This window comes from Bos indicus x Bos taurus, chromosome 7, assembly GCF_003369695.1.
Source record: "Bos indicus x Bos taurus breed Angus x Brahman F1 hybrid chromosome 7, Bos_hybrid_MaternalHap_v2.0, whole genome shotgun sequence".
Lineage (NCBI taxonomy): Eukaryota > Metazoa > Chordata > Mammalia > Artiodactyla > Bovidae > Bos > Bos indicus x Bos taurus.
Window position 1 is genome coordinate 103,204,539 of NC_040082.1, and position 25,278 is coordinate 103,229,816.

General features: G+C 40.3%; 1 protein-coding gene across 1 annotated transcript; it reads right to left on the reverse strand.

Moving 5' to 3' along the window:
• Positions 1–4,308: 4,308 nt before the first annotated feature.
• LOC113896485 (olfactory receptor 1361-like) lies at positions 4,309–25,276 on the reverse strand. Its single transcript, XM_027548654.1, has 4 exons — positions 25,225–25,276; positions 16,661–16,743; positions 16,303–16,350; positions 4,309–5,259 (listed from the first exon to the last, which is right to left on the reverse strand). The coding sequence occupies exons 1-4, from the start codon at positions 25,274–25,276 to the stop codon at positions 4,309–4,311; spliced, it is 1,134 nt and encodes a 377-aa protein (XP_027404455.1).
• Positions 25,277–25,278: the final 2 nt, after the last annotated feature.

A 25,278-nucleotide genomic window follows, 5' to 3' on the forward strand; every position in this document is an offset into this window, starting at 1 on the left:
ATGGCAAAACCAATACAATATTGTAAAGTAATTAGCCTCTAATTAAAATAAATAAATTTAAATTAAAAAACAAACAAACAAAAAGAAGCTACTCACTCTGATCCTGATAACCTTCTTAGATTATAATTATTAATATATAAACAGGTGTATATGTGAATCATTAATTCTCACAATAATTGCATGAGTTAGGTATTCATGGCCTCCCAGTTTTCCAAGTTTAAGAAACAAAGGCATAGAAAGGTTAAATAACTTGGCCAAGCTATTCAGCCATGAAGAATTCGTTGCTTGGTTTGTATGTGTGTGTTGTTTTGTTACAATGTTTATGTCACCTTTTTAAGTTTCATTTGTACAAAATTGCGTGTCTGTTCTGTAGAGTAGACCCTTGACAGTGTGCTCATCACCAAAAATTTAGTTTCTCCAACTTAGATGTAGAGAACAAACTACTGGTTACGTGAATACTTAACTCATGTGCCTCCTTGGGGAGGAACAATTCAGGAGCAGGGAAAGAAGAGGTACAAACTGTTACATATAAAATAAACATAAGGGTATGCTGTACAGCATAGGGAATATAGTCAACATTTTATAATGAGAATAAATGGGTATAACATTTAAAAATTGTAAATTACTATATTGTACACCTGTAACTTACATTAATATAATGTTTCACATCAACTATAATTCAATTTAAAAAGTAGTTGTTATCCATCAACATACAGTTGACCCCTTTATCCAATTTTCCCTTCTCACTATTTCCCATCTGACAACATCTACTCTGTTTTCCATATCTATGTGTTTGTTTTTGTTTGATTTGGTTTGTCCATTTATTTGGCATTTTTGTTTATTCTTTTTTATATTTCATGTATGAGTGAAATGTATGGTATTTGTTTTTCTCCTTCTGACTTATTTCACTTAGCATAATACCTCCAACATGTATATATATGTGTATGTATACATATATATAATCCTTAAAAGGTGAAATCCTGCCATTTATGACTTCATGGATGGATGTTGAGGGTATTATGCAAGATAATCAGGCAAGAATATTGGAGTGGTTGCCATTTCCTTCTCCAGAGGATCTTCCAAACTCAGGGACTGAACTCTTATCTCCTGTATTGCCTACGTTGGCAGGCAGATTCTTTACCACTGAGCCACTGGGGAAGCTGGTAAAAGATGAAATCTTGCCAACTATGACATCATGGATGGATACTGAGGGTATTATGCTAAGTGAAATAAGTCAGCTGGAGAAAGACAAATAACATACAATTTCATTCATACAAGGAATTTAGAAAACTAATAAACAAATAACCCCCCCCAAAAAACCCAAATAAGTGAACAAACAAAACCTAACAAAAACAAAAATGTACATATGGAAAAAAGTAGATGTTACCAAAGGGGAAATAAGGGGAAGGGCAAACTGGGTAAGGGAACGACTATCTGGGGCTATGGATAATAACTAATTTTTAAATTGAATTATAGTTAATGTACATCATTATCCCTTGGAGGAGAGCATGGCAACTCATTCCAGTATTCTTACCTAGAGAATCCCATGGACAGAGGATCCTGGCAAGCTATAGTCCACAGGGTTGCAAAGAGTTAGACATGACTGAAATGACTGAGCACACACACACATATACAAAAAAAAAAGATCTTAATGACCCAGATAATCACAATGGTGTGATCACTCACCTATCGCCAGGCATCCTGGAGTGTGAAGTCAAGTGGGCCTTAGGAAGCATCACTATGAACATAGCCAGTGGAGGTAATGGAATTCCAGCTGAGCTCTTTCAAATCCTAAAAGATGATGCTGTGAAAGTGCTGCACTCAACATGCCAGCAAATTTGGAAAACTCAACAGTGGCTACAGGACTGAAAAATGTCAATTTTCATTCTAATCCCAGAGAAAGGCAATGCCAAAGAATGTTCAAACTACTGCACAATTGCCCTCATCTCACGTGCTAGTGAAGTAATGATCAAAATTACCCAAGCTAGGCTTCAATAGTACATGAACTGAGAACTTCCAGATGTTCAAGCTGGATTAATAATAGGCAGAGGAAACCACAGATCAAATTGCCAATATCTGTTGGACCATAGAAAAAACAAGAGAATTCTAGAAAAACGTCTACTTCTGCTTTATTGACTCTGCTAAAGCTTTTGGCTGTGTGGATCACAACAAACTGTGGGAAATTCTTAAAGAGATGGGAATACCAGACCACCTGACCTGCCTCCGCAGAAATCTGTATGCAGGTCAAGAAGCAACAGTTAGAAGCAGACATGGAGCAGTGGACTGGTTCCAAATTGGGAAAGGAGTATGTCAAGGCTGTATATTGTCATCCTGCTTGTTTAACTTATATGCAGAGTACATCTTGCAAAATTCTGGGCTGGATGAAGCACAAGCTGGAATCAAGACTGCTGGGAGTAATATCAATAACCTCAGATATGCAAATGATACCACCTTAATGGCAGAAAGTGAAGAGGAACTGAAGAGCCTCTTAATTAAGGTGAAAGAGAAGAGTGAAAAAGTTGGCTTAAAACTCAGCATTCAAAGAACTAAGATCTGGTCCCATCACTTCATGGCAAATCGGTGGGGAAACAATGGAAATAGTGACAGACTTCATTTTCTTGAGCTCAAAAGTCATTGCAGATGGTGACTGCAGCTTGCTCCTCGGAAGAAAAGCTATGACAAACCTAGACAATATATTAAAAAGCAGAGTCATTACTTTGCCAACAAAGGTCCATATAGTAAAAGCTGTGGTTTTTCCAGTAGTCATGTACAGATGTGAGTTGGACCGTAAAGAAAGCTGAGTGCCAAAGAATTGATGCTTTTGATCTGTGGTGTTGGAGAAGACTCTTGAGAGTCCCTTGGAGTGCAAGGAGATACAACCAGTCCATCTTAAAGGAGATCAGTCCTGAGTGTTCCTTGGAAGGACTGATGCTGAAGCTGAAGCTCCAATACCTTGGCCACCTGATGCAAAGAGCTGGCTCATAAGAAAAGGCTCATACCTTTCCCTGATGCTGGGAAAGATTGAAGGCAAAAGGAGAAAGGAGCATCAGAGGATGAGATGGTTGGATGGCATCACTGACTTGATGGACACAGGTTTTAGAAAGCTCTGGGAGTTGGTGATGGACAGGGAAGCCTGGGTTGCTGCAGTCCATGGGTTCTCAAAGAGTTGGACATGACTGAAAGACTGAACTGAAGTGCGATAAGTAAAAAAGAGAAAGACAAGTACCACGTGCAAAACATATATCACTTACATCTGGAAGCTAAAAAAATAATCAAACATGTAAAGACCTGAATGGTAGTTATCAGGAAATAGAGGAGTGGAGTAGTAAGACTGGTGTTTTTAGGGGTACAAAATTGCAATGAATAGTAAATAAGTCATAGAGAATATAGTGAATAGTATAGACAGCAATATTGTACTACAATCATAAAACTTGCTGAAAAACTAAAACTGATTTATCCCAACCAGTTAAGAGAAAGGAAAATTGTTTAACGTGATAGAGGTGGGGAATTTCACTGCAATGGAAGTCATATCGCTATATATAAATGTGTCAAAGTAAAGCTTTATACACCTTAAATTTATACAATGTTATATGTCAATATATGTCAATGTAAGTACTTTATATGTCAATAAAGTATTTACATGAATAAAAATATATTGTTTCTATCCTTAAAAGAGAAACATTCTAATATTGGGAAGCATTCCTGCTCAGTCACTAAGTTGTGTCCAACTCTTTGCAACACTGCCGCACTCCAGGCTCATCTGTCCTCCACTATCTCCTGGAGTTTGCTCAAATTCATGACCATTGAGTTAGTGATGCTATCCAAACATCTCATCCTCTGCTGTCCCTTTCTCCTTTTGCCTTCAACCTTTCCCAGCATCAGGGTCTTTTCCAATGAGTTAGCTCTTTGCATCAGGTGGTCAAAATATTGGAGCTTCAGTTTCAGCTTCAGCATCAATCTTTCCAATGAATATTCAGGGTCGATTCCCTTTAGGAGTGACTGGTTTGATCTTGTTGCTGTCCAAGGGACTCTCAAGAGTCTCTTCCAGCACCACAATTCAAAAGCATCAATTCCTTGGTTCCCAGCCTTATTTATGGTCCAACTTTCGAATCTGTACATGACTACGGGAAGTGATGTCTGCTTTTTCACTGTCTGGGTTTGTCATAGCTTTCCTTCCAAGGAGGAAGCATCTTTTAATTTCATAGCTGCACTCACTGTCTGCAGTGATTTTGGAGGCCAAGAAAATAAAATCTGTCACTGCTTCCATATTTAGTTTATTTCAAAAGCAATTAGGTCTAAAAAGAGTCTTTAAAGAGGCTGGGCAAAGGGGTTCTTGCTGAGAAGAAGTTTCTGGAGGGCACCCTTCAGATCTCGGTTCCTCAGGCCATAGATGAAGGGGTTCAGCATGGGGGTGACCATGGTGTACATCACTGTGGCTGCCATGTCCCTCTGGGTGGTGTGTGTGGATACAGGGTTGAAGTAGACCCCAATGATAGTCCCATAGAAGAGACAGACAACACAAAGGTGAGAGCCACATGTGGAGAATGCTTTCCATCTGCCCTGGACAGAAGGCACCTTCCACACAGTCACAGCAATGGGTGTATAGGAGGCCATGATGCACACAAAAGAGATGAGAACCACTGGGCCCCCAAGGACCAACACCAGCATCTCATTGACTTGGGTGTCAGAGCAGGAGAGCTTGATCAAGGCATTGATATCACAGAAGAAGTGTGGGATCCTATTGGTGCAAAAGGACAAGTGGGACATCAGGATAGCGTGGACCATGGAGATGAGGTTGGCTGAGATCCAGGGTATCACCACCAGCAAAGTACACCGAAGGACACTCATGATTGTCATGTAGTGCAGTGGGCTGCAGATGGCCAGGTAGCGGTCATAAGCCATGGCTGAGAGAAGCATGCTGTCAGCTGCCCCAAAGGTGATGAAGAAATACATCTGGGCCAGGCAAGCTGAGAAGGAGATGGTGGTGAGCCCACACAGATGGTTCACCAGCATCTTGGGGATGGTGGTGGAGGTAAAGCAGATGTCAAGAAGAGACAAGTTGCTGAGGAAGAAATACATGGGGCTGTGGAGGTGAGGGTCCAAGATGATGGCCAGGATGGTGAGAAGATTCCCCAGGCACCCACTCAAATACAGAATGCAGGACAGGCTGAAAAGCACCTGCCTCTGCAGGGGCTGCTGGGAGAGGCCGAGGAGGATGAATTCAGAGACTTGGGTCTGATTGTCCATGTCCAGGCAGTGCTAAAGCCAGAAATAGGGGCATCAACAGTGGGAAGAAAACAGATTACCTCACTGCTCTTTCAAACCCATCCCTGAAGATGCATCTCACTTAACCACGCTGAGCCTAGTTTCCCCATCTGTTGCTGCTGCTACTGCTGCTAAGTCGCTTCAGTCGTGTCCAACTCTGTGTGACCCCATAAACGGCAGCCCACCAGGCTCCCCTGTCCCTGGGATTCTCCAGGCAAGAACACTGGAGTGGGTTGCCATTTCCTTCTCCAATGCATGAAAGTGAAAAGCGAAAGTGAATTTGCTCAGTCGTGTCCGACTCCCCATCTGTTATATGGGACTAATTTTTCTAATTCCTTAGGATTGTTATAAGGATTAAGTGAGAAAAACAGGATAAGGGGATTAAATCCATAGCTGATGTGTTATATGGACAAACATTTTTATTTGTGGGAACTCTTAGTGATATTATCAAAATAAAGAGTCTTACATTAATTAGCTTGATTGTGGCAATTATTTCAGAGTGTATACATGTATCAAAGCTTCAAGTCTTACATCTTAGTTATACACAATTTTTGTCAATTATTCCTTAATTAAGATAGGGATAAAAGACATAAAATGAAAATAAACAGCCTAGGCACTTTTTAGGGTTTGGTATTTAAAAGAAATAGTAAAAGTGATTAAAGACAAACTCTGAAAACACACCTGGGTTTCAGTTCCAGTTCTGCCACTTACTGGCTGTGTGATTTAGCCAAGGTACATAACTTTCTGTGCCTTGGCCCAGATGGTAAAGAATCTGCCTGCAATGTGGGAGACCTGGGTTCAATCCCTAGGTCAGGAAGATCCCCTGGAGAAGGGAATGGCTACCTGCTTCAATATTTTTGCCTGGAGAATTCCATGGACAGAGGGACCTGGGGGGCTATACAGTCCATAGGGTCACAAAAGAGTCAAACACAACTGAGCGCTTAACACTTTGGTCCTTTGCACCTGCTGTCTCCTGCTTGGAAGCTTCTAGCCTCCAGCTTCACCTCACTTAAGTTGCCTCCACTTCTTCAGGGTCCCTTCCCTGTTCCTCTCCTCTTTGGGGTGGAGCCTAGTGGTTCTCATCCTGGCACTACTGACATTTGATGCTGAATCATATTTTTGTTTGTGGTGCAGACTGTCTTATATATTATTGTATGACGTTGAACACCTGGCTTTGACCCACTGAATGCCAATAGCATTCCTCCTATCTCCAGTTGTAAGGAGCAAAAATATCTTGAATAACACCTCTTGAGCAGAGTAGAAATTTCCCCCAGTTAGGGATCACTGACACCCATGGTTAAAGCATGACAGACTCTCTCCTCCCCTCAGCATCTATACAAGTTGACTAAGTTAGAGTGGTCTGTGTGAGCGTGCATGTATGTTCAGTCACTTTAGTCGTGTCCAGCTCTTTCTGACCCCATGGACCATAACCCTCCAGGATCCTCTGTTCATGAGATTTTCCCAGCAGGAATACTGGAGTGGGCTGCCATGCCCTCCTCCAGGGGATCTTCTTGACCCAGGGATTGAATCTGCTTGTGTCTTTTGCACTGCTGAGCCACTGGGGAAGTCCTTAGAGTGGCACAGTGACCTTTATTCTATGCAATCCACAATGAGCTAACCTCTTAACAATTATCATCCCATTTAACCTTCAGCCACATCATGAGCCAACAGCTGAGGCTCCAAACCTGACTCCTGCATGGATCTGGGATCCAGCTCATGCTCTGATCCAAATATCCACTCTCTTGACCAACTCACAATACCCCTACCCATCTATGAGTCACTGATACCAGGTAACCTAAGTCCTTGTGGATGAAACTGATCAGAGAGTACCCCTAACCTCTGAAGGCAAGTTTGGTGGGGGAGGATCTTCCCTGAGATCAGCTCGATTGTGGCTTGTCTTCTTGATGCCTTATTAACCAATAACTACTATACCTCTATCAGATTCCAGGACCTCTCAACCCATCAAGAGTCCTGTTTCCAGGGATTTGGGATTCCTGCAGCCTCTACTTTGTCTTGCAACTGTGGATGAAGAGTAGGCTTTCTCAGAGAACACACAGCAGAATCACACTAACAGATTAATATCAGAATCTCTGGCCTTCAGGTATGATCCCCGGAGAACCTTGTTAGAGTGACTACAATTAGTTCATCTTCCCCAGTGAAGCCTTTGAGTCTAGGACCCCTGAGGGAAAGAGCTTTTGTCCCAGGAGCATTGCCATTCTTCAAATCTGTCTCTTTTGGCTGCCAGATGGTTAGCATGGAAGTCAGTTTTTCCAGTGAAGAAGATTTTAGATATGTTATTCCTGAAAACAGTTGTGTGTGTTCTCAGGCATTCAGTCATGTCTCTTTGTGACCCCATGGACTGTAGCCCACCAGGCTCCTCTTGTGCATGGGATTTTTTAGGCAAGAATACTGGAGTGAGTTGCCATTTCTTCCTCAAGGGATCTTCCCAACCCAGGGATCAAACCCACTGTCTATTGCATTTTCTGCATCAGCAAGCAGATTCTTTACCACTAGTGCCACCTGGGAAGCCCCTTGAAAACAGTTATGATGTGTTAAGGATTTGTAATGTGGCTGGAGCTGTGCAGAGCATGCAACATCCTATGCTTCTTACAAAAGCCCAATGAGGAAGGAAGCAGAAACTCTCACTTGTCCATTGTTCACCCAGCCTGAAGTGGCAGATTTAGCATTCAAATCTAGGTAGTCTGACTCCAGGGACAAACTAATGAATGCAAATGTCTCTCAGCACACATAAAGAGATATTCATTCCTTTGAATGGCTGAACAATATTACATTGTATTTATACACCTAGTTTGTTTATCCATTCATCTGCTGACAGACAGTTGAGTTGTTTTCCATCTTTTGGCCATTACAAATAGCACTGTTGTGAACATTCATGGATAAATGTTTGAGTCCCTATTTTTAATTCTTTGGGGTTCAGTTCAGTGCAGTGCAGTCTCTCAGTCATGTCTGACTCTTTGCGACCCTGTGAATCACAGCATGCCAGGCCTCCCTGTCCATCACCAACTCCCGGAGTTTACCCAAACTCATGTCCATTGAGTCGGTGATGCCATCCAGCCATCTTATCCTCTGTCGTCCCCCTATCCATAAGTGGAATTTCTGGGTCATATAGTAATTGTATCCTTTGAGGAACTGCTGAACTGCTTTCCATAGTGGTGGCACAGTTTTACATTCCCACCAGCAATGTATAGTGGTTCTGAGATAGAGTGGGACCTGGGACCCTTTACAGGAGTGCTTTGTTGTTTTTGTTGTTGTTTAGTCACCAAGTCATGTCTGACTCTTTACGACCCCATAGACTCTAGCTCACCAGGCTCCTCTATCCATGGGATTTCCCAGACAAAAACACTGGAGCAGGTTGCCCTTTCCTTCTCCAGGGGGATCTTCCCGACCCAGGGATCTAACCCAGGTCTCATGAGTTGCAGGATTCTTTACTACTGACCCACCTGGGCAGCCCTACCGGAGTCCTTGCATCTGGTCAAATGTCTCCTTGAGCAACAGAATACAAAGAAACCATAAGGGACTAAAAATAACCGTGAATAAACAAGTGTAGTCTGAGCAACATGAACAATAAGATACAAAAAGACAACAAACCAGCAAGCCATTTCTGAGATGCCAAGAGCACAAGAAGGGTACTGTACATGACAGCACTACCAAGGGGATGGGCAGCCACCTAAGCTATGCCTCCGGTCTAACCCACTGATCCCAGCATCCGATTTAAGAAACCCGCTTGCACCCTGCCCCCACTTCCGCCCGACGAAACTGAGAACCTAGCAAGGGCACCTGTTTCTTGTTTTTGCTCCCTTCTGCTGCAGCATGAGCCCCAGTAAAGTCTTACTTGAAATTCTCATCTGGCCTTCTAGCAACTTCCACTGATTAAAGAGCCCAAGGGCCTGAATTTAGCAGTTCCAGTTTCTCCACATAGCTTTCAACACTTGCTATTTTCTGTTGTTTAAAAAAATTTAGTCATTTCATTTCTTCCACGTTGTCCATTTTATTGGCATATAATTGCTGATAGTAGTCTCTTATGATCCTTTGTATTTCTGTGTTGTCTGTTGTGATCTCTCCATTTTCATTTCAATTTTATTGATTTGATTTTTCTCCCTTTGTTTCTTGATGAGTCTGGCTAATGGTTTGTCAATTTTATTTATCCTTTCAAAGAACCAGCTTTTGGCTTTGTTGATTTTTGCTATGGTCTCTTTTGTTTCTTTTGCATTTATTTCTGCCCTAATTTTTAAGATTTCTTTCCTTCTGGGGTTCTTCATTTCTTCCTTTTCTAGTTGCTTTAGGTGTAGAGTTAGGAAATATACCATGTTCATGGATCAGAAGAATCAATATAGTGAACATGAATATACTACCCAAAGCAATCTATAGATTCAATGCAATCCCTATCAAGCTACCAATGGTATTTTTCACAGAGCTAGAAAAATAATTTTACAATTTGTATAGAAATACAAAAAACCTCGAATAGCCAAAGCAATCTTGAGAAAGAAGAATGGAACTGGAGGAATCAACCTGCCTGACTTCAGTCTCTACTACAAAGCCACAGTCATCAAGACAGTATGGTACTGGCACAAAGACAGAAATATAGATCAATGGAATAAGATAGAAAGCCCAGAGATAAATCCACGCACCTATGGACACCTTATCTTTGACAAAGGAGGCAAGAATATACAATGGAGAAAAGACAATCTCTTTAACAAGTGATGCTGGAAAAACTGGCCAACCACTTGCAAAAGAATGAAACTAGAACACTTTCTAACACCATACACAAAAATAAACTCAAAATGGATTAAAGATCTAAACATAAGACTAGAAACTATAAAACTCTTAGAGGAGAACATAGGCAAAACACTCTCCGACATACATCACAGCAGGATCCTCTATGACCCACCTCCCAGAGTAATGGAAATAAAAGCAAAAATAAACAAATGGGACCTAATTAAACTCAAAAGCTTCTGCACAACAAAGGAAACTATAAGCAAGGTGAAAAGACAGCCTTCAGAATGGGAGAAAATAATAGCAAATGAAGCAACCGACAAACAACTAATCTCAAAAATATACAAGCAACTCCTGAAGCTCAATTCCACAAAAATAAATGACCCAATCAAAAAGTGGGCCAAAGAATTAAATAGACATTTCTCCAAAGAAGACATACAGATGGCTAACAAACACATGAAAAGATGCTCAACATCACTCATTATCAGAGAAATGCAAATCAAAACCACTATGAGGTACCATTTCACACCAGTCAGAATGGCTGCAATCCAAAAGTCTACAAGCAATAAATGCTGGAGAAGGTGTGGAAAAAAGGGAACTCTCTTACACTGTTTGTGGGAATGTAAACTAGTACAGCCACTCTGGAGAACAGTGTGGATTCCTTAAAAAACTGGAAATAGAACTGCCTTATGACCCAGCAATCCCACTGCTGGGCATACACACTGAGGAAACCAGAATTGAAAGAGACACATGTACCCCGATGTTCATCGCAGCGCTGTTTATAATAGCCAGGACATGGGAGCAACCTAGATGCCCATCATCAGATGAATGGATAAGAAAGCAGTAGTACATATACACAATGGAGTATTACTCCGCCATTAAAAAGAATACATTTGAATCAGTTCTAATGAGGTGGATGAAACTGGAGCCTATTATATAGAGTGAAGTAAGCCAGAAGGAAAAACACCAATACAGTATACTAACGCATATATACGGGATTTAGAAAGATGGTAACGATAACCCTGTGTACGAGACAGCAAAAGAGACACAGATGTATAGAACAGTCTTTTGGACTCTGTGGGAAAGGGAGAGTGTGGGATGATTTGGGAGAATGGCATTGAAACATGTATAATATCATATAAGAAACGAATCGTGAGTCCAGGTTCAATGCAGGATACAGGATGCTTGGGGCTGGTGCACTGGGATGACCCAGAGGGATGGTACGGGGAGGGAGTTGGGAGCGGGGTTCAGGATGGGGAACACGTGTACACCCGTGGCAGATTCATGTTGATGTATGGCAAAACCAGTACAATATTGTAAAGTAATTAACCTCCAATTAAAATAAATAAATTTAATTTAAAAAAAAACTTAAAATCAGATTCTAAAACTTAAAAAAAATATTTAGTCATTCCAGTGAGAGTGAAGTGATACTTCACTGTGGTTTTGATTTGTATTTCCCTGATGACTAACGATGTTGTTCATCTTTGTTTTTATTTTTTTACTTTTCAAAGCAGTTTATTAGACAATATTTATTACTATGAAGTAGTGTGAATTAACTGATATGATGATTTAAAAACAAACAGGAAACCCCTTTGTATGCTGTCTTAGCCTGGGTTCCTCAGAAAAAGTCTCTGAGAGGGAGATGTTCAGGCAGTTTATGGAGGAGGCTCTCGGAATATCTGTAAGAGATGAGGCAACCAAGATTAGTCAGAGGCTGGTATGATCTGCAAGCTAATCCCTTCAAAGTTTTCCCTTTGAGGCAAGGGGGCTGAGCCCCTGTACCACCGGCCCCACTCCCTCACATCCAGACATTGGGTATTGGCTGGCTGTTAGTAAAGAATCTGCCTGCACTGTAGGAGACCTGAATTTGATCCCTGAGTCAGGAAGATCTCCTGGAGAAGGAAATGGGTGCTCACTCCAATATCTTGCCTGGAGAATCCCATGGACAGAGGAGCCTGGTGGGCTTCAGTCCATGGGGTTGCAAGAGTCAGACACGACTTAGCAACTAAACCATCACCATCACAGTGCTGGAGAGGACATTACCTGGTTAAAGCAGTTCCTTCAGCTGGGGGAAATTCTGTTTTCCAGAAGTGACTCAACTGTGAGCCTTCTGCAGCCAGCTTTTCTCACAGCTGGGCAAATGATTTCCTGGATCCTAAAGGGGACCTTTGTGGCACATTACAGCATCCCCTAAATCTGATTATTACCTTGTTCCAAATGTCCACTTGCCATGTTGTTGTTGTTCAGCTGCTTAGTCGTGTCCAACTCTCTGTGTCCCTATGGACTGCAGCATGCCAGGCTTCCATGTCCTTCACTGTCTACCCGAGTCTGCTCAAACTCATATCCATTGAGTCAGTGATGCCTTCCAAACCTCTCATCTTCTGTCATCCTCTTCTCCTCCCCTCAGTCTTTCCCAGCATCAGGCTCTTTTCCAATGAGTCGGCTCTTTGCATTAGGTGGCCAGAGAGTCCAATACTCTCTGGCCATCTTTGTTTTTAAAAGAGAAACTGTAGGTTTATTGGTATTGGAAGTGAAAATCTCATGAATACTTCTTTTCTTAGCAGCTTTTTTTGTGTGTTGACACATGCTACAAAGTGTATGAACTTCAAGAGCATCACTGTAACTGAGAGAAGCCAAACACAAAAGGAAATGTATCATATAATTCCACGTATATGAAAAGTCCAGAATAGGCAAATCCATAGAGACAGGAAGTAGATAGTAGTTTCTGGGGGATAGGGGAGTGGAGAACGGGGAGTGACAACTTAATGAGTATGAGGTCTCTTTGGGGTGAAGGAGATATTTTGGAATGAGATGTGATAGTTGTACAACATTGCACGTGCAATAAATCCCACTGAATTGCTCATTTTTAAATTGTTGATTAAAAGTAGAAACAGACTCACAGATGTCAAAAGCAAATTTATGGTTATCAGAGAGGAAATGTTGGGAGGGGGAATTAAGAGCTTGGGTTTGACATACATACTACTATATATAAAAGAGATAACCAATAAGAACCTACAGTATGGTAGAGGGAACTCTACTTAATATTATGTAATAACCTATATGGGAAAATAATAAATACATGTATAACTGAATCACTTTGCTATATACCTGAAACTAAGACAACATTGTAAATCAACTATACGTCAATATAAAACAAAAATGAAAAAATGAATAATGCTGCTATGAATATATATATATATATATATATATATATATATATATATATATATATATTCTTTACCACTGTGCCACCTGGGAAGCCCCATGTAAGGGGAATTATAGAGTATTTGTTTTTCTTTGACTTCCTTCTTTCACTTAGCATAATGTCCTCAAGGTTCGTTCACATTGTCTCATATGGAAGAGTTTATTTCTTCTTTAAGGCTGAATAATATTCCACTGTATGTATGGACCACATTTTATTTATCCACCTATCCATCAGGAGACATTTAAATTGCTTTACTACTCAGACAGCCTGGGTATGCCAAAACCAATACAATATTGTAAGATAAAAATAATAATAATAAATGTTACTCCAGTTGTTTGGGCTGTGTGAACCTGCACAGTTGATTTAGTCTGAGTTCAACTGCTTCATTTAGAAGAATTATTTTGGAAAGAAAAACACTTGAAAATGATAGTACTTTTTGTTGTTGATGAGCTTAGGCATTAATTCAAACAACATTGAGGTACTCAGCTTACTTTATGAAAGTAAATATAAATTAAGATATTATTCAATACCAGCATACTGGCAGCACAATTGATATGCTATACACATAACTTGGCTTCCCAGATAGCTCAGTGGTAAAAAATCTGCATGCCAGTGCAGGAGACACAAGTTTGATCCCCAGGTCAGGGAGATTCCCCTGGAGAAGGAAATGGCAACCCACTCCAGTATCCTTGCCTGGGAAATCCCATGGACAGAGGAGCCTGGTGGGCTACAGTTCATGGGATTGCAAAAGAGTCAGACACAACTTAGTGACTAAACAACAGCACAGACATAACTGGAGACATTGTGAATTGTCAAAGATTTTTTCTGAACAGAAAAAGGCAGATTCATAAAGATGTTTAAAGCATTGAATATTAAAGTCTAGAAAATCTGACAGGACTCCTACAGAACACTAGAAGTAATGGATAAAATATTACAAGCATTCTCCTAAATGCATACATGAATTTATACCAAAAAAAAATAAGGAAATTCTCAAAGGGTTAACAACAAATGTCCATTAATGGATTGGTGGATAAACAATATATGGTATGTTCATATAATGTAGCATAATTCAGCCACCCCCCCCCAAAAAAAAGCAAAAAAGCCATAATGTCCTGATACATGATGCAACATGGATGAATAGTAAAAGAAGCCAGACACAAAAGGGCACATATTGTGCAAATCCATTTATGTGAAGTGTATGGGACAGGTGAAATCAGAAGGACAGAAAACAAATTGGTGGTTTCAAAGAGCCTAAAAGTGGGACAGAATGGGGAATCACTGCTTTACAGGTGTGTGGTGATAAAAAAATATATATATATATGGTCAGCGGTATGATGAGGGAATCCTAGGGGACTGTGAGAGCTAAGTGCAGGTCAAAGACTGGCCTGTGGCTTTGAAGCCTTCTAGAGGGGGTTGCTCATTGGAAGGACTGATGCTGAAGAGCTGAAGCTCCAATACTTTGGCCACCTGCTATAAACAGCTGACTCATTGGAAAAGACTCTGATGCTGGGAAGGATTGAGGGCAAAAGGGGAAGAGGGTGGCAGAAGATGAGATGGTTGGCTAGCATCACTGATTCAATGGACATGAATTTGGGCAAACTCCAGGAGATGGTGAGGGACAGGGAGGCCTGGAGTGCTATGGTCCATGGGTCACAAACAGTCGGACATAACTTAGTAACTGAACAATGACAACAGAGGGGTCCATGCTTAAAGCAAGACCTGAAGGGCAAGGAGGTGCGATCCAGAAAGATAGGCAGGTGAAAGAGGGGCTTCTAAGAAAACACAACAAGTGTAAAAGTTCAGGGTGACAGATGCATAGTGCATTTGGGGACAATGTTATGTCTGGTGAACCCTGGAGAGCTGAAGGTGGCTAGGGGCTTTCTGGGATGTGTAGGCATACAGAAGGAAAGGTCAAGGGCATGCAAGATCATGAAGGCCACCTGAAGGGTTTGTTCCATTGGCAATAGGGTACTTTAAATATTTCTATAATACATAGATTAAATAACTAAAAGATACTGTATGAGGTAAACATACTCATAAACATTTGGGTTGTTTCCACTTTGGGATTCCTATGAATGGTATTCCTGTGAACATCTCGTACATGTCCTTTAATGGATAATACATTCGTGTTCCATTGGGTCTGTACCTAAACGTGTAATTAATGAATAATGTTGTTGTTGTTTAGTCACTAAGTTGTGTCAGACTCTTTTGCGACCCCATAGACTGTAGCCCACCAGGCCCCTCTGTCCACAGGATCTCCCAGGCAAGATTACTGGAGTGGGTTGCCATTTCCTTCTCCAGGGGATCTTCCTGACTCATAGATTGAACCCACATCTCTTGCATTGGCAGGCATGTTCTTTACCACTCTGCCACCAGGGAAAACCATAGTGGGGTCATATGAGTCATAGCAGAGATCTATGTTCAGCTTGAATAGATACTGCCAATCAGTTTTTCAAGATGGTTGTACCAAGGAGTTGGTTTCAGACACAAGCAGCGTGGTCAGATTCTTGTATGCAGAGAGCCCTTTCTGGCTGCTGTGAGGGGAGTAGGCTGCTGAGGGCAGAGATTGGTATGAGGAGATGCAGGGAGTGATGGGAGAGGAGGAGCAGCGGGGAGATAGGTGAGGGTATCCAGGATGAGCTGAGTGGCCGGAACTGAGGCTGATTACAAGGCTGGGAAGACTATGCTGCTGAGCGTTTATGACATTACATGTGTGGCTTTTTTCTACAGGAAGGGAGGTCAATTCTCGCACTCTCTGTACACTAGTAGTGTCCTACAATTCAGTTGGGACACTCACAACCTGCAGCTGGTGCCAGAACTCACAGGTGAAGGGCTCAGTCCCACAAGACTGCTCCCACTTTGGCTGCCAGTCTTCACTGACTAGAAAGATGGATGTTTCCACGATCCATCCCTCCCCTTTCACATCCTACATGTTGCTAAAATAACTCATAGAATTCAGAAAAGTGCTTTAAATTCCTGTTACCAGTTTATTATAAAAGATACAACTCAGGAACAGACAAATGGAAGAGAAATGAAGGGAAAATTATGAGGGAAGGAATAAGGAGCTTCCTTGCCCTCCCTGGATGCACCCCACTTACCAGCGGCTCCATATGCTCATCAGCCTGAAAGCCCCATTTGGGAATTTTCTGTAAAGGGATCAGCATGGAGCCCTGATTGATTAAATCACTGGCATTAATGCTTAAATCAATCTACATCCCCTCTTCTCTCCCTAGAGATCTAGGGAGTGGCACTGAATGTTCCAATCTTTTATATCTTGCCTCGGTATCCTGGAGACCAGATGCATCCTGTAGCTACCAACAGCCTATAAGCCCTTATCATTTCATCAGCTATCAGCATAAAAAAGATACTATCACTCCTAAGCTGACTGTCAGTAACCATGGGCAAAAACTGAAGGATCAAATTATTATATTTTATCCCAGGGTGGTTTATGCTAACATCAGGCTTCCTGGCTTGGGTCAGCAGGGCAATGGGGATAGTGTAGAACTTGATCAGGAAGAAGGTGAGGTTTTCCAGTTTGGCTAGAAGACAGCACACCTATATTGCCCAAGAGTAAGGTATTAGTTGCTCAGTCATATCAACTCTTTGCGACCCTGTGGACTGTAGTCAGTCAGGTTCCTCTGTCCATGGAATTTCCAAAGGAAGAATACTGGAGTAGGTTGTCATTTCCTCCTCTAGGGGATCTTCCCAACCCAGAGATTGAACCTGGGTCTCCCTCATTGCAGGCATATTCTTTACACTCTGACCCCAAGAGAAAACCACTCTCCAAGACTCAGCTCCAAATTACTCTTATTCTGGGAAGCCTTCCAACTGCTCTTACCCAAGGCAACAGCCCAGGATTCCCATTCTGTGTTCCTGCTCTACCTCTGACAGTACCTTGACCCCAAGAGGTTGAAGGCATCTATATACAGCTCTGTCTCCCCCAAGACTGGGAGCTTCTCTACCCTCAGTAAGGGCTGAGGTCTCAGGGGTCAGAGAGAGGCAACCAGGAGACTTCACTTTGAATGGGTAGGTGGAGGAGGAAGCAGAGACTGCAGATCCCAGAAGGCCCCCTGAGATTCCTCCAGCATCTCCTGACCTTGAAGACTGCACATCCAGGTTGGTTTCATGAAGGGGCTCTTGGGAAGAGTCTCCTGGAGCCTGCAGCAGGGATAAAGCACAGTGTATGAGTTCCAGAACTTATATCTGTCCCCACACCTGCCTGTGGATGCTGCTGACAGCAACAAGCAGGAGAGCTTCTTCTCCCCTTCCCTGCTGGTCGTTTCTTGGAAGAGGCAACTCAAGCAAAGAAGGACCTCCCTCAAGCAGAGGAGGGAGAGAGTAGGAAAGCAGAATCCTATAGCTGTTGGTAGCACTGCTCAGCCTGGGAATGAGGCCAGGGCCAGAGAGAAGAGTAGTAATAGAGGACTGTAGCTTTGGGAGGCTCCTGGGAATCTTTCCTGTTTGCCCATCTGGGTCCCTAGCTTTTGCTTAGCCTAGGTACTCTTTGCAGCTTCTAGGTCAGCAGTTCTCACCCCAGGGCGATTCTGCCTGACACTGGATATTGGGATATATCTTAATAATTTTTAAAATTTCATTTATTTATTTTTAATTATGAAAGTATGATAACACAAGTACAGGAGACTTGGAACACAGAACAAAGTTGCAGGAAGCAGTGTTAGTCACTCAGTCATGTCTGACTCTCTGTGACCCCATGGACTCTAGCCTGCTAGGCTCCTCTGTCCATGGGATTCTCCAGACAAGATTACTGGAGTGGGTTGCCATTCCTTTCTCCAGGGGATCTTCCTGACCTAGGGATCCAACCTGGGTCTCCTGAATTGCAGGTGGATTCTTTAGTTATGCTATCTATTACAATTACTTTTTTAAGTAGATAAATTAAGATTTTTAGTTGGAGTTTCAATATCAAACTCTCAAAAATTAATAGAGTGGATGTATAGAAAAGTAGAAGGATTTAGTAGACCTGAAAAGCACCATGAACCAACTCAACATAATTAAGATGCATACAATTTTCACACAACAGTAGGATACAAATTCTATTCAAGTTCTCATAGACTATAATCTAGGAGACACTGGAACATATCCAGAAACATAAAACAAGGTGCAAAAATTTCATGGTCTAAAGGTACTGAAATCATAGAGTCTGTTCTCTTATCACTGTGGAATTATGTTAGAAATCAATATCAAAAGATTTTAGAAAATAAGCCACATATTTTCAAGTGCAATGTGACATTTACCAAGAGAGATCTTCGACTTATCCATTGAAAACCTCAATAGAGTCAAAAAGCTGAAAAAACACAGAGGGTGATTGCAGAGAAGAAAGCACGTAGATGAGAAATTGATACGTCTTGATAATTTTTGATTGTTATGACTCATTGTGGGGGAGGGATGCTCCTGGCATCTGTTAGGTTCTGACTAGGGATGCTGCTAAGCATTGTACAAGGAGAAGGACAGCCAAGAAATGATCTGGCCCCAAATATCATGAGTAGTGGGAGCTTGAGAAATTGTGCTTTAGGCATGTTTGTCTCAGCTGCTGTGTCTTGGGCTGGTGCTAATCTTAAGGGGAGGCTCTGGGGGAGGCATAAGTATGAACTGGATGCACTCAGTGATGGTGTGATGTTTGTTCAACACCTGTGTGTGAACCGTTCTCTGTGAGACCAGAGGAAACAGAATTCTGTTCACCTGTCAGAGGAGTTGGGAGAGACCAATCTCAAGGATCACGGCCATTCCACCGAGCCGGAGGTAGGAAGGCAGACTGTAGGGATGAGGCAGGGGCTGGAGAAGAGAGTGGAGGTTGGATCAGCCTCCTGGGGGTAGGGGGAACAGTGTTGTGTGGCTACTAGGGGGCTAAGTACTCCACTGAGGTCAGAGACCATGAGTTTAGAACGGGGCCAACTGGTGACATGTGATACAGGATGGCAGAAAACCAATCAGAAGAAGAAGAACCATCTCAAAGTCTGTGATAACTACATTTAAGTATTTTTTTATAATTTTATTTTATTTTTAAACTTTACATAATTGTATTAGTTTTGCCAAATATCATTTTTTTTACTCAGAGGTAAACTCTGAGCCCTTCATGTGAATCCTCACGGACCCACTGAAGGCAGTTCTCTAGGAACTTTGATTTTTCAGAGAGGAGGCTCAGAGCTCTAAAGTTCTTTCTCAAAGATACAAGGTGGGAGCGGGGATTTGAACCCTGGGTCTGAGGACTGCTTACCTGTACATGTTTCAGAAAATACTCTTTGGAAATCAGAATGGAGAGGGGACAGAGGAGGAGAGTGGAGGGTGATTCAGGAGAGGGGATGGAGCCACATGAATGTAGAGGAGTGGGAGAAACTGAGCACTTCTTGGGGAAGGAGAATGGAGGGATGAAGCATGGAAGGCAATTGACACTGCAGACTGTAGGAGTGAGGCAGGGACTGGAGAAAAGAGTAGAGGTTGGATCAACTTCCTGGGGGTTGACATTAATGTCTTGATTTCTTGGTGGAGTGCATAGATGGCCAGAAGAATTTTGGGGCCATAAATGCATCTTCATCATTCCATAGAGCATCTTCACTCCAGCTAAGGTCCTCACTGTCCTGGTGATTCTGTGTCCTCCCAGTTCCAGGCTGACCCTTACTGTGGGGGATTCTTGAGACAATGCCTTAATGAGACAACCAGGGTATGCAATGAGGGGGAGACTTGTCTCAGAGTCAAGGAGTTTAGGAGCTCTGGGCAGCAACATAACTCAAATTATTCATAAAAATATATTTTAAAAACTTCATTATGGACTTCAGCTGTTGAGGTTTGAATCAATGGTATTTCCAACTTGCAGCTTTGATCATCATGGGTTTGCCCAAGATTCTTCTCATATTTCATGAATGTATTCCATTTTTTTCCACCCCATTTCCTTCTTGTTTTGACAATCATTTCAAAATACTTCGTGTGTTTTGTTTAGGTTTGTATGTGTTCTTTCAAGTTATGTATTGTTCTCTATATGCAATTTTAAATGGATTTTTATCTAGTTTTTAAATGAATGAGGCTTATTAGAGAAGTTTAAGGTTTACAGAAAAGCTGATCAGATAGTATAGCAAATTCCCACTTACCTCCTTTTCCTGAACACAGCTTCCTCTATTATTTATGTGTTGCATTAATGTTGTCCATTTGTCACAACTGTTGAACAAATATAAATACAATATAATTAACCAATGTCCAAGTTTACCCTAAGCTTCACTCTTTGCATGGTACACTCTATGGGTTTTGCCAGTGTGTGATAACGTGTATCCACTGTGCCAGTTTCACAGAATAGTTTCACATTCTACATTTTCAATGTGCCTAAAAGGAATTATGCTGGAGAGGTCATCTTGTTTTTTGGCTGATTCACTCCATCTTATTGTAAAATTTCATTTACACTGTTAGGCACACATCTAACGTCTGTTTGGGCATCCAATCCGTTTTACCTGGAGTCTCCCCGGTTGTGACCAACAAACGTTTCCAATTCCCCTACTACAGCAATGCTACCAGGAACATCCTCTTGCATTTGTGTGTGTTAGTTGCTCAGTGGCGTCCGACTCTTTGCGACCTGGTGAACTGTAGCCCACCAGGCTCTTCTGCCCATGGAATTCTCCAGGCAAGAAGACTGGAGTGGATAGACATTCTCCTCTCCAGGGGATCTTCCCAACCCAGGAATCGAATCCAGGTCTCCCACATTGCAGGCAGATTCTTTACTGTCCGAGCTACCAGGGAAACCCCAAAATACTGGAGTGGGTAGCTTGTCCCTTCTCCAGAGGATCTTCCCAACCAAGGAATCTAACTGGGACCTCCTGTGTTGCAGGTGGATTCTTTACCAGTTGAACTACCAGAGAAGCCCAGCCTCTTTCATCCTTCCCTGTAAATAAGTTTAAGAAGTAGAGATAGACTTAGGATCAAATTTGCTGGTGTACAGAGCTTGTATATTCTGAATTTTCACCGTTCTACATTCTCAGCAGCAGCATAGGAGGATTCTTTTGCCCCATAGTCCAGTTGACATGGAATTTTCTAATTTTGGGAATTAAATGCTGCTGTATGCAATAAAATTCCATTGCTGGTTTCCATTAACCACCTTGACACCCCCCCCCTTTTTTTTGAGTATCTTTTCATTTTCATTGGTAACTTCTGTGATTTATCTGCTCATATCCTTTGCTCATATCTGTATCAAAGTTCCTACTTGTTTCTTCTTCTAGATAGTATTCCTTAGTACAGAATGGAATTTATTTTTTCCTAACTTTTCATCTGCCAGATCATTTTATCTAAAATATCCCACATGGAACAAAAATACTTAATGTCAATGTTTCAGATGTTTTAAAAATCACCTGAACGTTTCTGGTTTTAAAAATCAACAAAGTTAATTCTCTTCTACTTTTTCCTTTTAATGTTATGGCTTATATTTAATATTTAGGTCCTGAATCCAAATGGTTTTCATCTTTGCATGTGGTCTTAGGCATAAATTCAAATTTACTTTGCTTCATAAAATATAGTTTTCCCACCACAAAGGAGTAAACAATCCATCTTTTCCCTTAGATTCATGCTGCCACCCTAATAATATATTAGATGTTGAATAATGAAAGGATATTTTCTGAGATAGCCAAACCATTTCATGAGTGTCTATGTCTGTTCTAGATTTCACACTTTATAAAATGACAATGACTAAAGCATGTCTCACAATCTAGGAAGGCATATCTCTCCTGCTTAGTTCATTTTTATAGCATTAGCGGAGTTTTGTACTGACTTTATTTTCATAATGGATTTTTGCTTGGTTTTTATCAAATTCACAGTCGATACACCGGAATTGTAACTACAGTTGCACTCATCATTTGGAGGAGAGCTGGCTTCACTACAATATTAGCTCATTTGAGAATATAGTCTATTTTCATATATTCAGGTTTTTATTAGTGGTTAGATTTTTTGTCTTTGGAGTTACTGAATATTTTTTGTTAACTCCTAGGTATTTTATAACAGAGGTTTTCAAAGTGTGATACAAGGACCGATGAGGGTCCCAAAGACATTTTCTGGGGGTCCAGAAAATGGACCCCCCTACTTTTCCAATTGCATTGTGTGAGTGCTGTTGTGTCTGACTCTTTATGGTCCCATGGACCATAGCCCACCAGGTTCCTTTGTCCATGGGATTTCCCAGGCAACAATACCAGAGTGAGCTACCACTGCCTACTCCAAGGGATCTTCCTGACCCAGAGATCGAACCTACATCTCCTGCATTGACAGGTGAATTCTTTACCACCTGAGCCACCTGGGAAGCCCCTTTCCAATTACAGGTGTGTGAATGTGTTTTCATCATATGCTTCAGTTAAAATAATGTATTTACCACAGACTAAATGAAGAAGCAGACATGAACATCAAGTTCTTATAAGGCAGTCATTACGCATATTTTCAAAAATATAAAACAAGGCTATTCTTCTCACTAAATGTTTTTGAAAATGGAATTACTCTCATATAAATGTTACCATTATTAACTTGAAGTAGGTTTACTATTATTCTTTAAAATGTGCTAACTAAATACTTTAAAGATTCTCTGCTTTAATTTTTAATATGGTAAAAATTGATAGCTACAGTCCACCTAAACAAAAACCCTTTAGGAGCCTCAATAATTTTGGAGTTTTAGTAAAGGGATCCTAAGACCAAAATGCTTGAGAGCTGTTTGTTTATAATGCTTGTTACTCTGGGAGTATTATCTTGATTTTAACTTAAGTTGCATATTTTGAATGATTGTTACTGGTGTAATACCTTGAAAAAGACTATGATTTTTGGAAGCTGATCTCGCCTTCTGCAGCACTGCACTTTCTTACTGCACTAACATATTATGTCTCAACTCTTTTATCTTTCTAGATGCTCAAGTCTCTTCTCTTCCAATCCTTATATATATATATATTTTTTTTTCTTTTCTTTCCTTGTAGCATCATTCATGACTTTCAGTTCCATGTTAAAGAACAGCAGAGACAGTAAGTAACTTTGACTTGCTTCTGATCCTAAAATAATACACATAAACTTCCCCACTTAGTATATTACTTTTTAGTTTTGTAGTATATTCTCTTTATCTAGCTAAGAAAGTTCCTTTTGATTTCATGTTGCAAAGGATTTTTTAAAAGTCATAAATAGATATATAATGAATCATTATGTTGTGCACCTGAAACTGATATCTTATATGTCAATTAAATAAAAAATCATGATTGTTGAATTTTAGAAAATATGTTCTTTACTTGATAAAAATACTTATATAATTTTTTAGTTTATGCGATGAACCACATGATAGGTTATCTGTTGCTGTGCATCCTGTCATTCATGGGATAAACCAATACCACTTGATCATACTATATATGATTTTTACTACACTATTTCATTTGACTTGTAATATCATATAATGGATTTTCAAATCTACATAAACAGGTAAACTGAGTCTATAATTATAAACATTCTTGACCTGGTTTTAGAATCAAGATTACATTAACATGAGGAAATGAGCATGGTAGATTTCAACTATTTTTCTGTTATTTATTTATATTTTGAAGATTATATATAAAGTATTCATCAACTGTTCTTTAAAAATTTATGAGCATTCACTTATAAACCCACTGGGGTTAATGATTATAGAAAGAGAAGGTCTTTAACCATTTCAATTTCTTTAAAGCTTATTTGAATATCCAGAGTGTCTATTTCTTGAACCAGGTCTGAAATTGTACATGTTTCTGAGAATTTATTCATTTATTGTTTTGAATTTCTTAACATAGTTTTCTTATTATTTTCATTGATTTAGAAATGTCATTTATTTCTGTACTTATTTTCCAATTTTAGTTTTGTGTTTTCTCATTGGCAATTTTCTCCTTGTTTCTATCTTATTAATCTTTTCCAATTGCTTGATTTGGGCTGTGTTAAGGATGATTTGTTTTCTGAATAAAGTCTTATGACATATATGTATATGTATGCTTAAAGCAATATGTTTCCCATGACAGTACTGTTTTAGCTTATAAATTTGACATTTGATGGTTAATTACAAATATTTCTTCATTCATCTTATGACTTGCTACAGAAAAAATATTATTTAATATTATATTGAGTTCCTAACTTATAGAATTTGGAAAGGCATTTCTTCTCTACTGATTTCCAATTTTAATGCACTACAATCTATATAATATTTATACTTTGAAGTGTATGGAGGTTTGCTCTATGTCCAAATAGAAGGCTAAGTTTTGTTAAAATTCTCTATATGGTTGAAAATTATGTTTAGTCTCTGCTTGGTGAAGAGCCTAAGTATATTCAGGAGCTAATGTCTGAATATTATTATTGCATAATAATTAATAATTCCCAAATTACATTTCTGAACCCTATCAAAACTTGCAACCTCAGTTTTAAAATCTACTTATCTAGTTTCAATTTATATATTTCTGCCTCATATCTATTTCACTGAAAGTTGTGTTCATTATTTCTTTATTAATTATCTAGGGTACATTGCTGTTGTTCAGTTGCTAAGTCGTGTCTGACTCTTTGTGACTCCATGGACTGCAGCATGCCAAGCTGTCCTGTCCTTCACTGTCTCCCAGAGTTTGCTCAAATTCATGTCCATTGAGTCAGTTATATAGGTTATTTATATCTATTAGGTTGCTACAGTGTTCTAATAATCTTCACAAAATATTCTTCTTTCTTCCTTGGTGTGCACATGTGTGTAATTTTTAAATTTCAGTACGTATTTAAGCTACTAATATTTTCCTTCATAGCCAAAATAACAAGCTCATACTTAAAGTTAATAACTAAATTAAGAATGATCTCTTCATATTATTAATACCTCATCATTCACCCATAACAAATCAAAATCTTCTCTATATCCTTAATAACACCTTACAACTAGCTTATCTAAATCCACATCAAATCTAGAACTCTATGTTGGATGTGATTGTTATGTCCCTTGAATTTCTCTTCACTCTTTTCATGACCCTGGCTTGCTGATGAGATTCAACTAATTGTTCTTTGAAACTTTTCACCTTCTGGATTTCCTGATTGCTTCTTCTTGGCATCCTTTAGCTGTTCCTCCATCG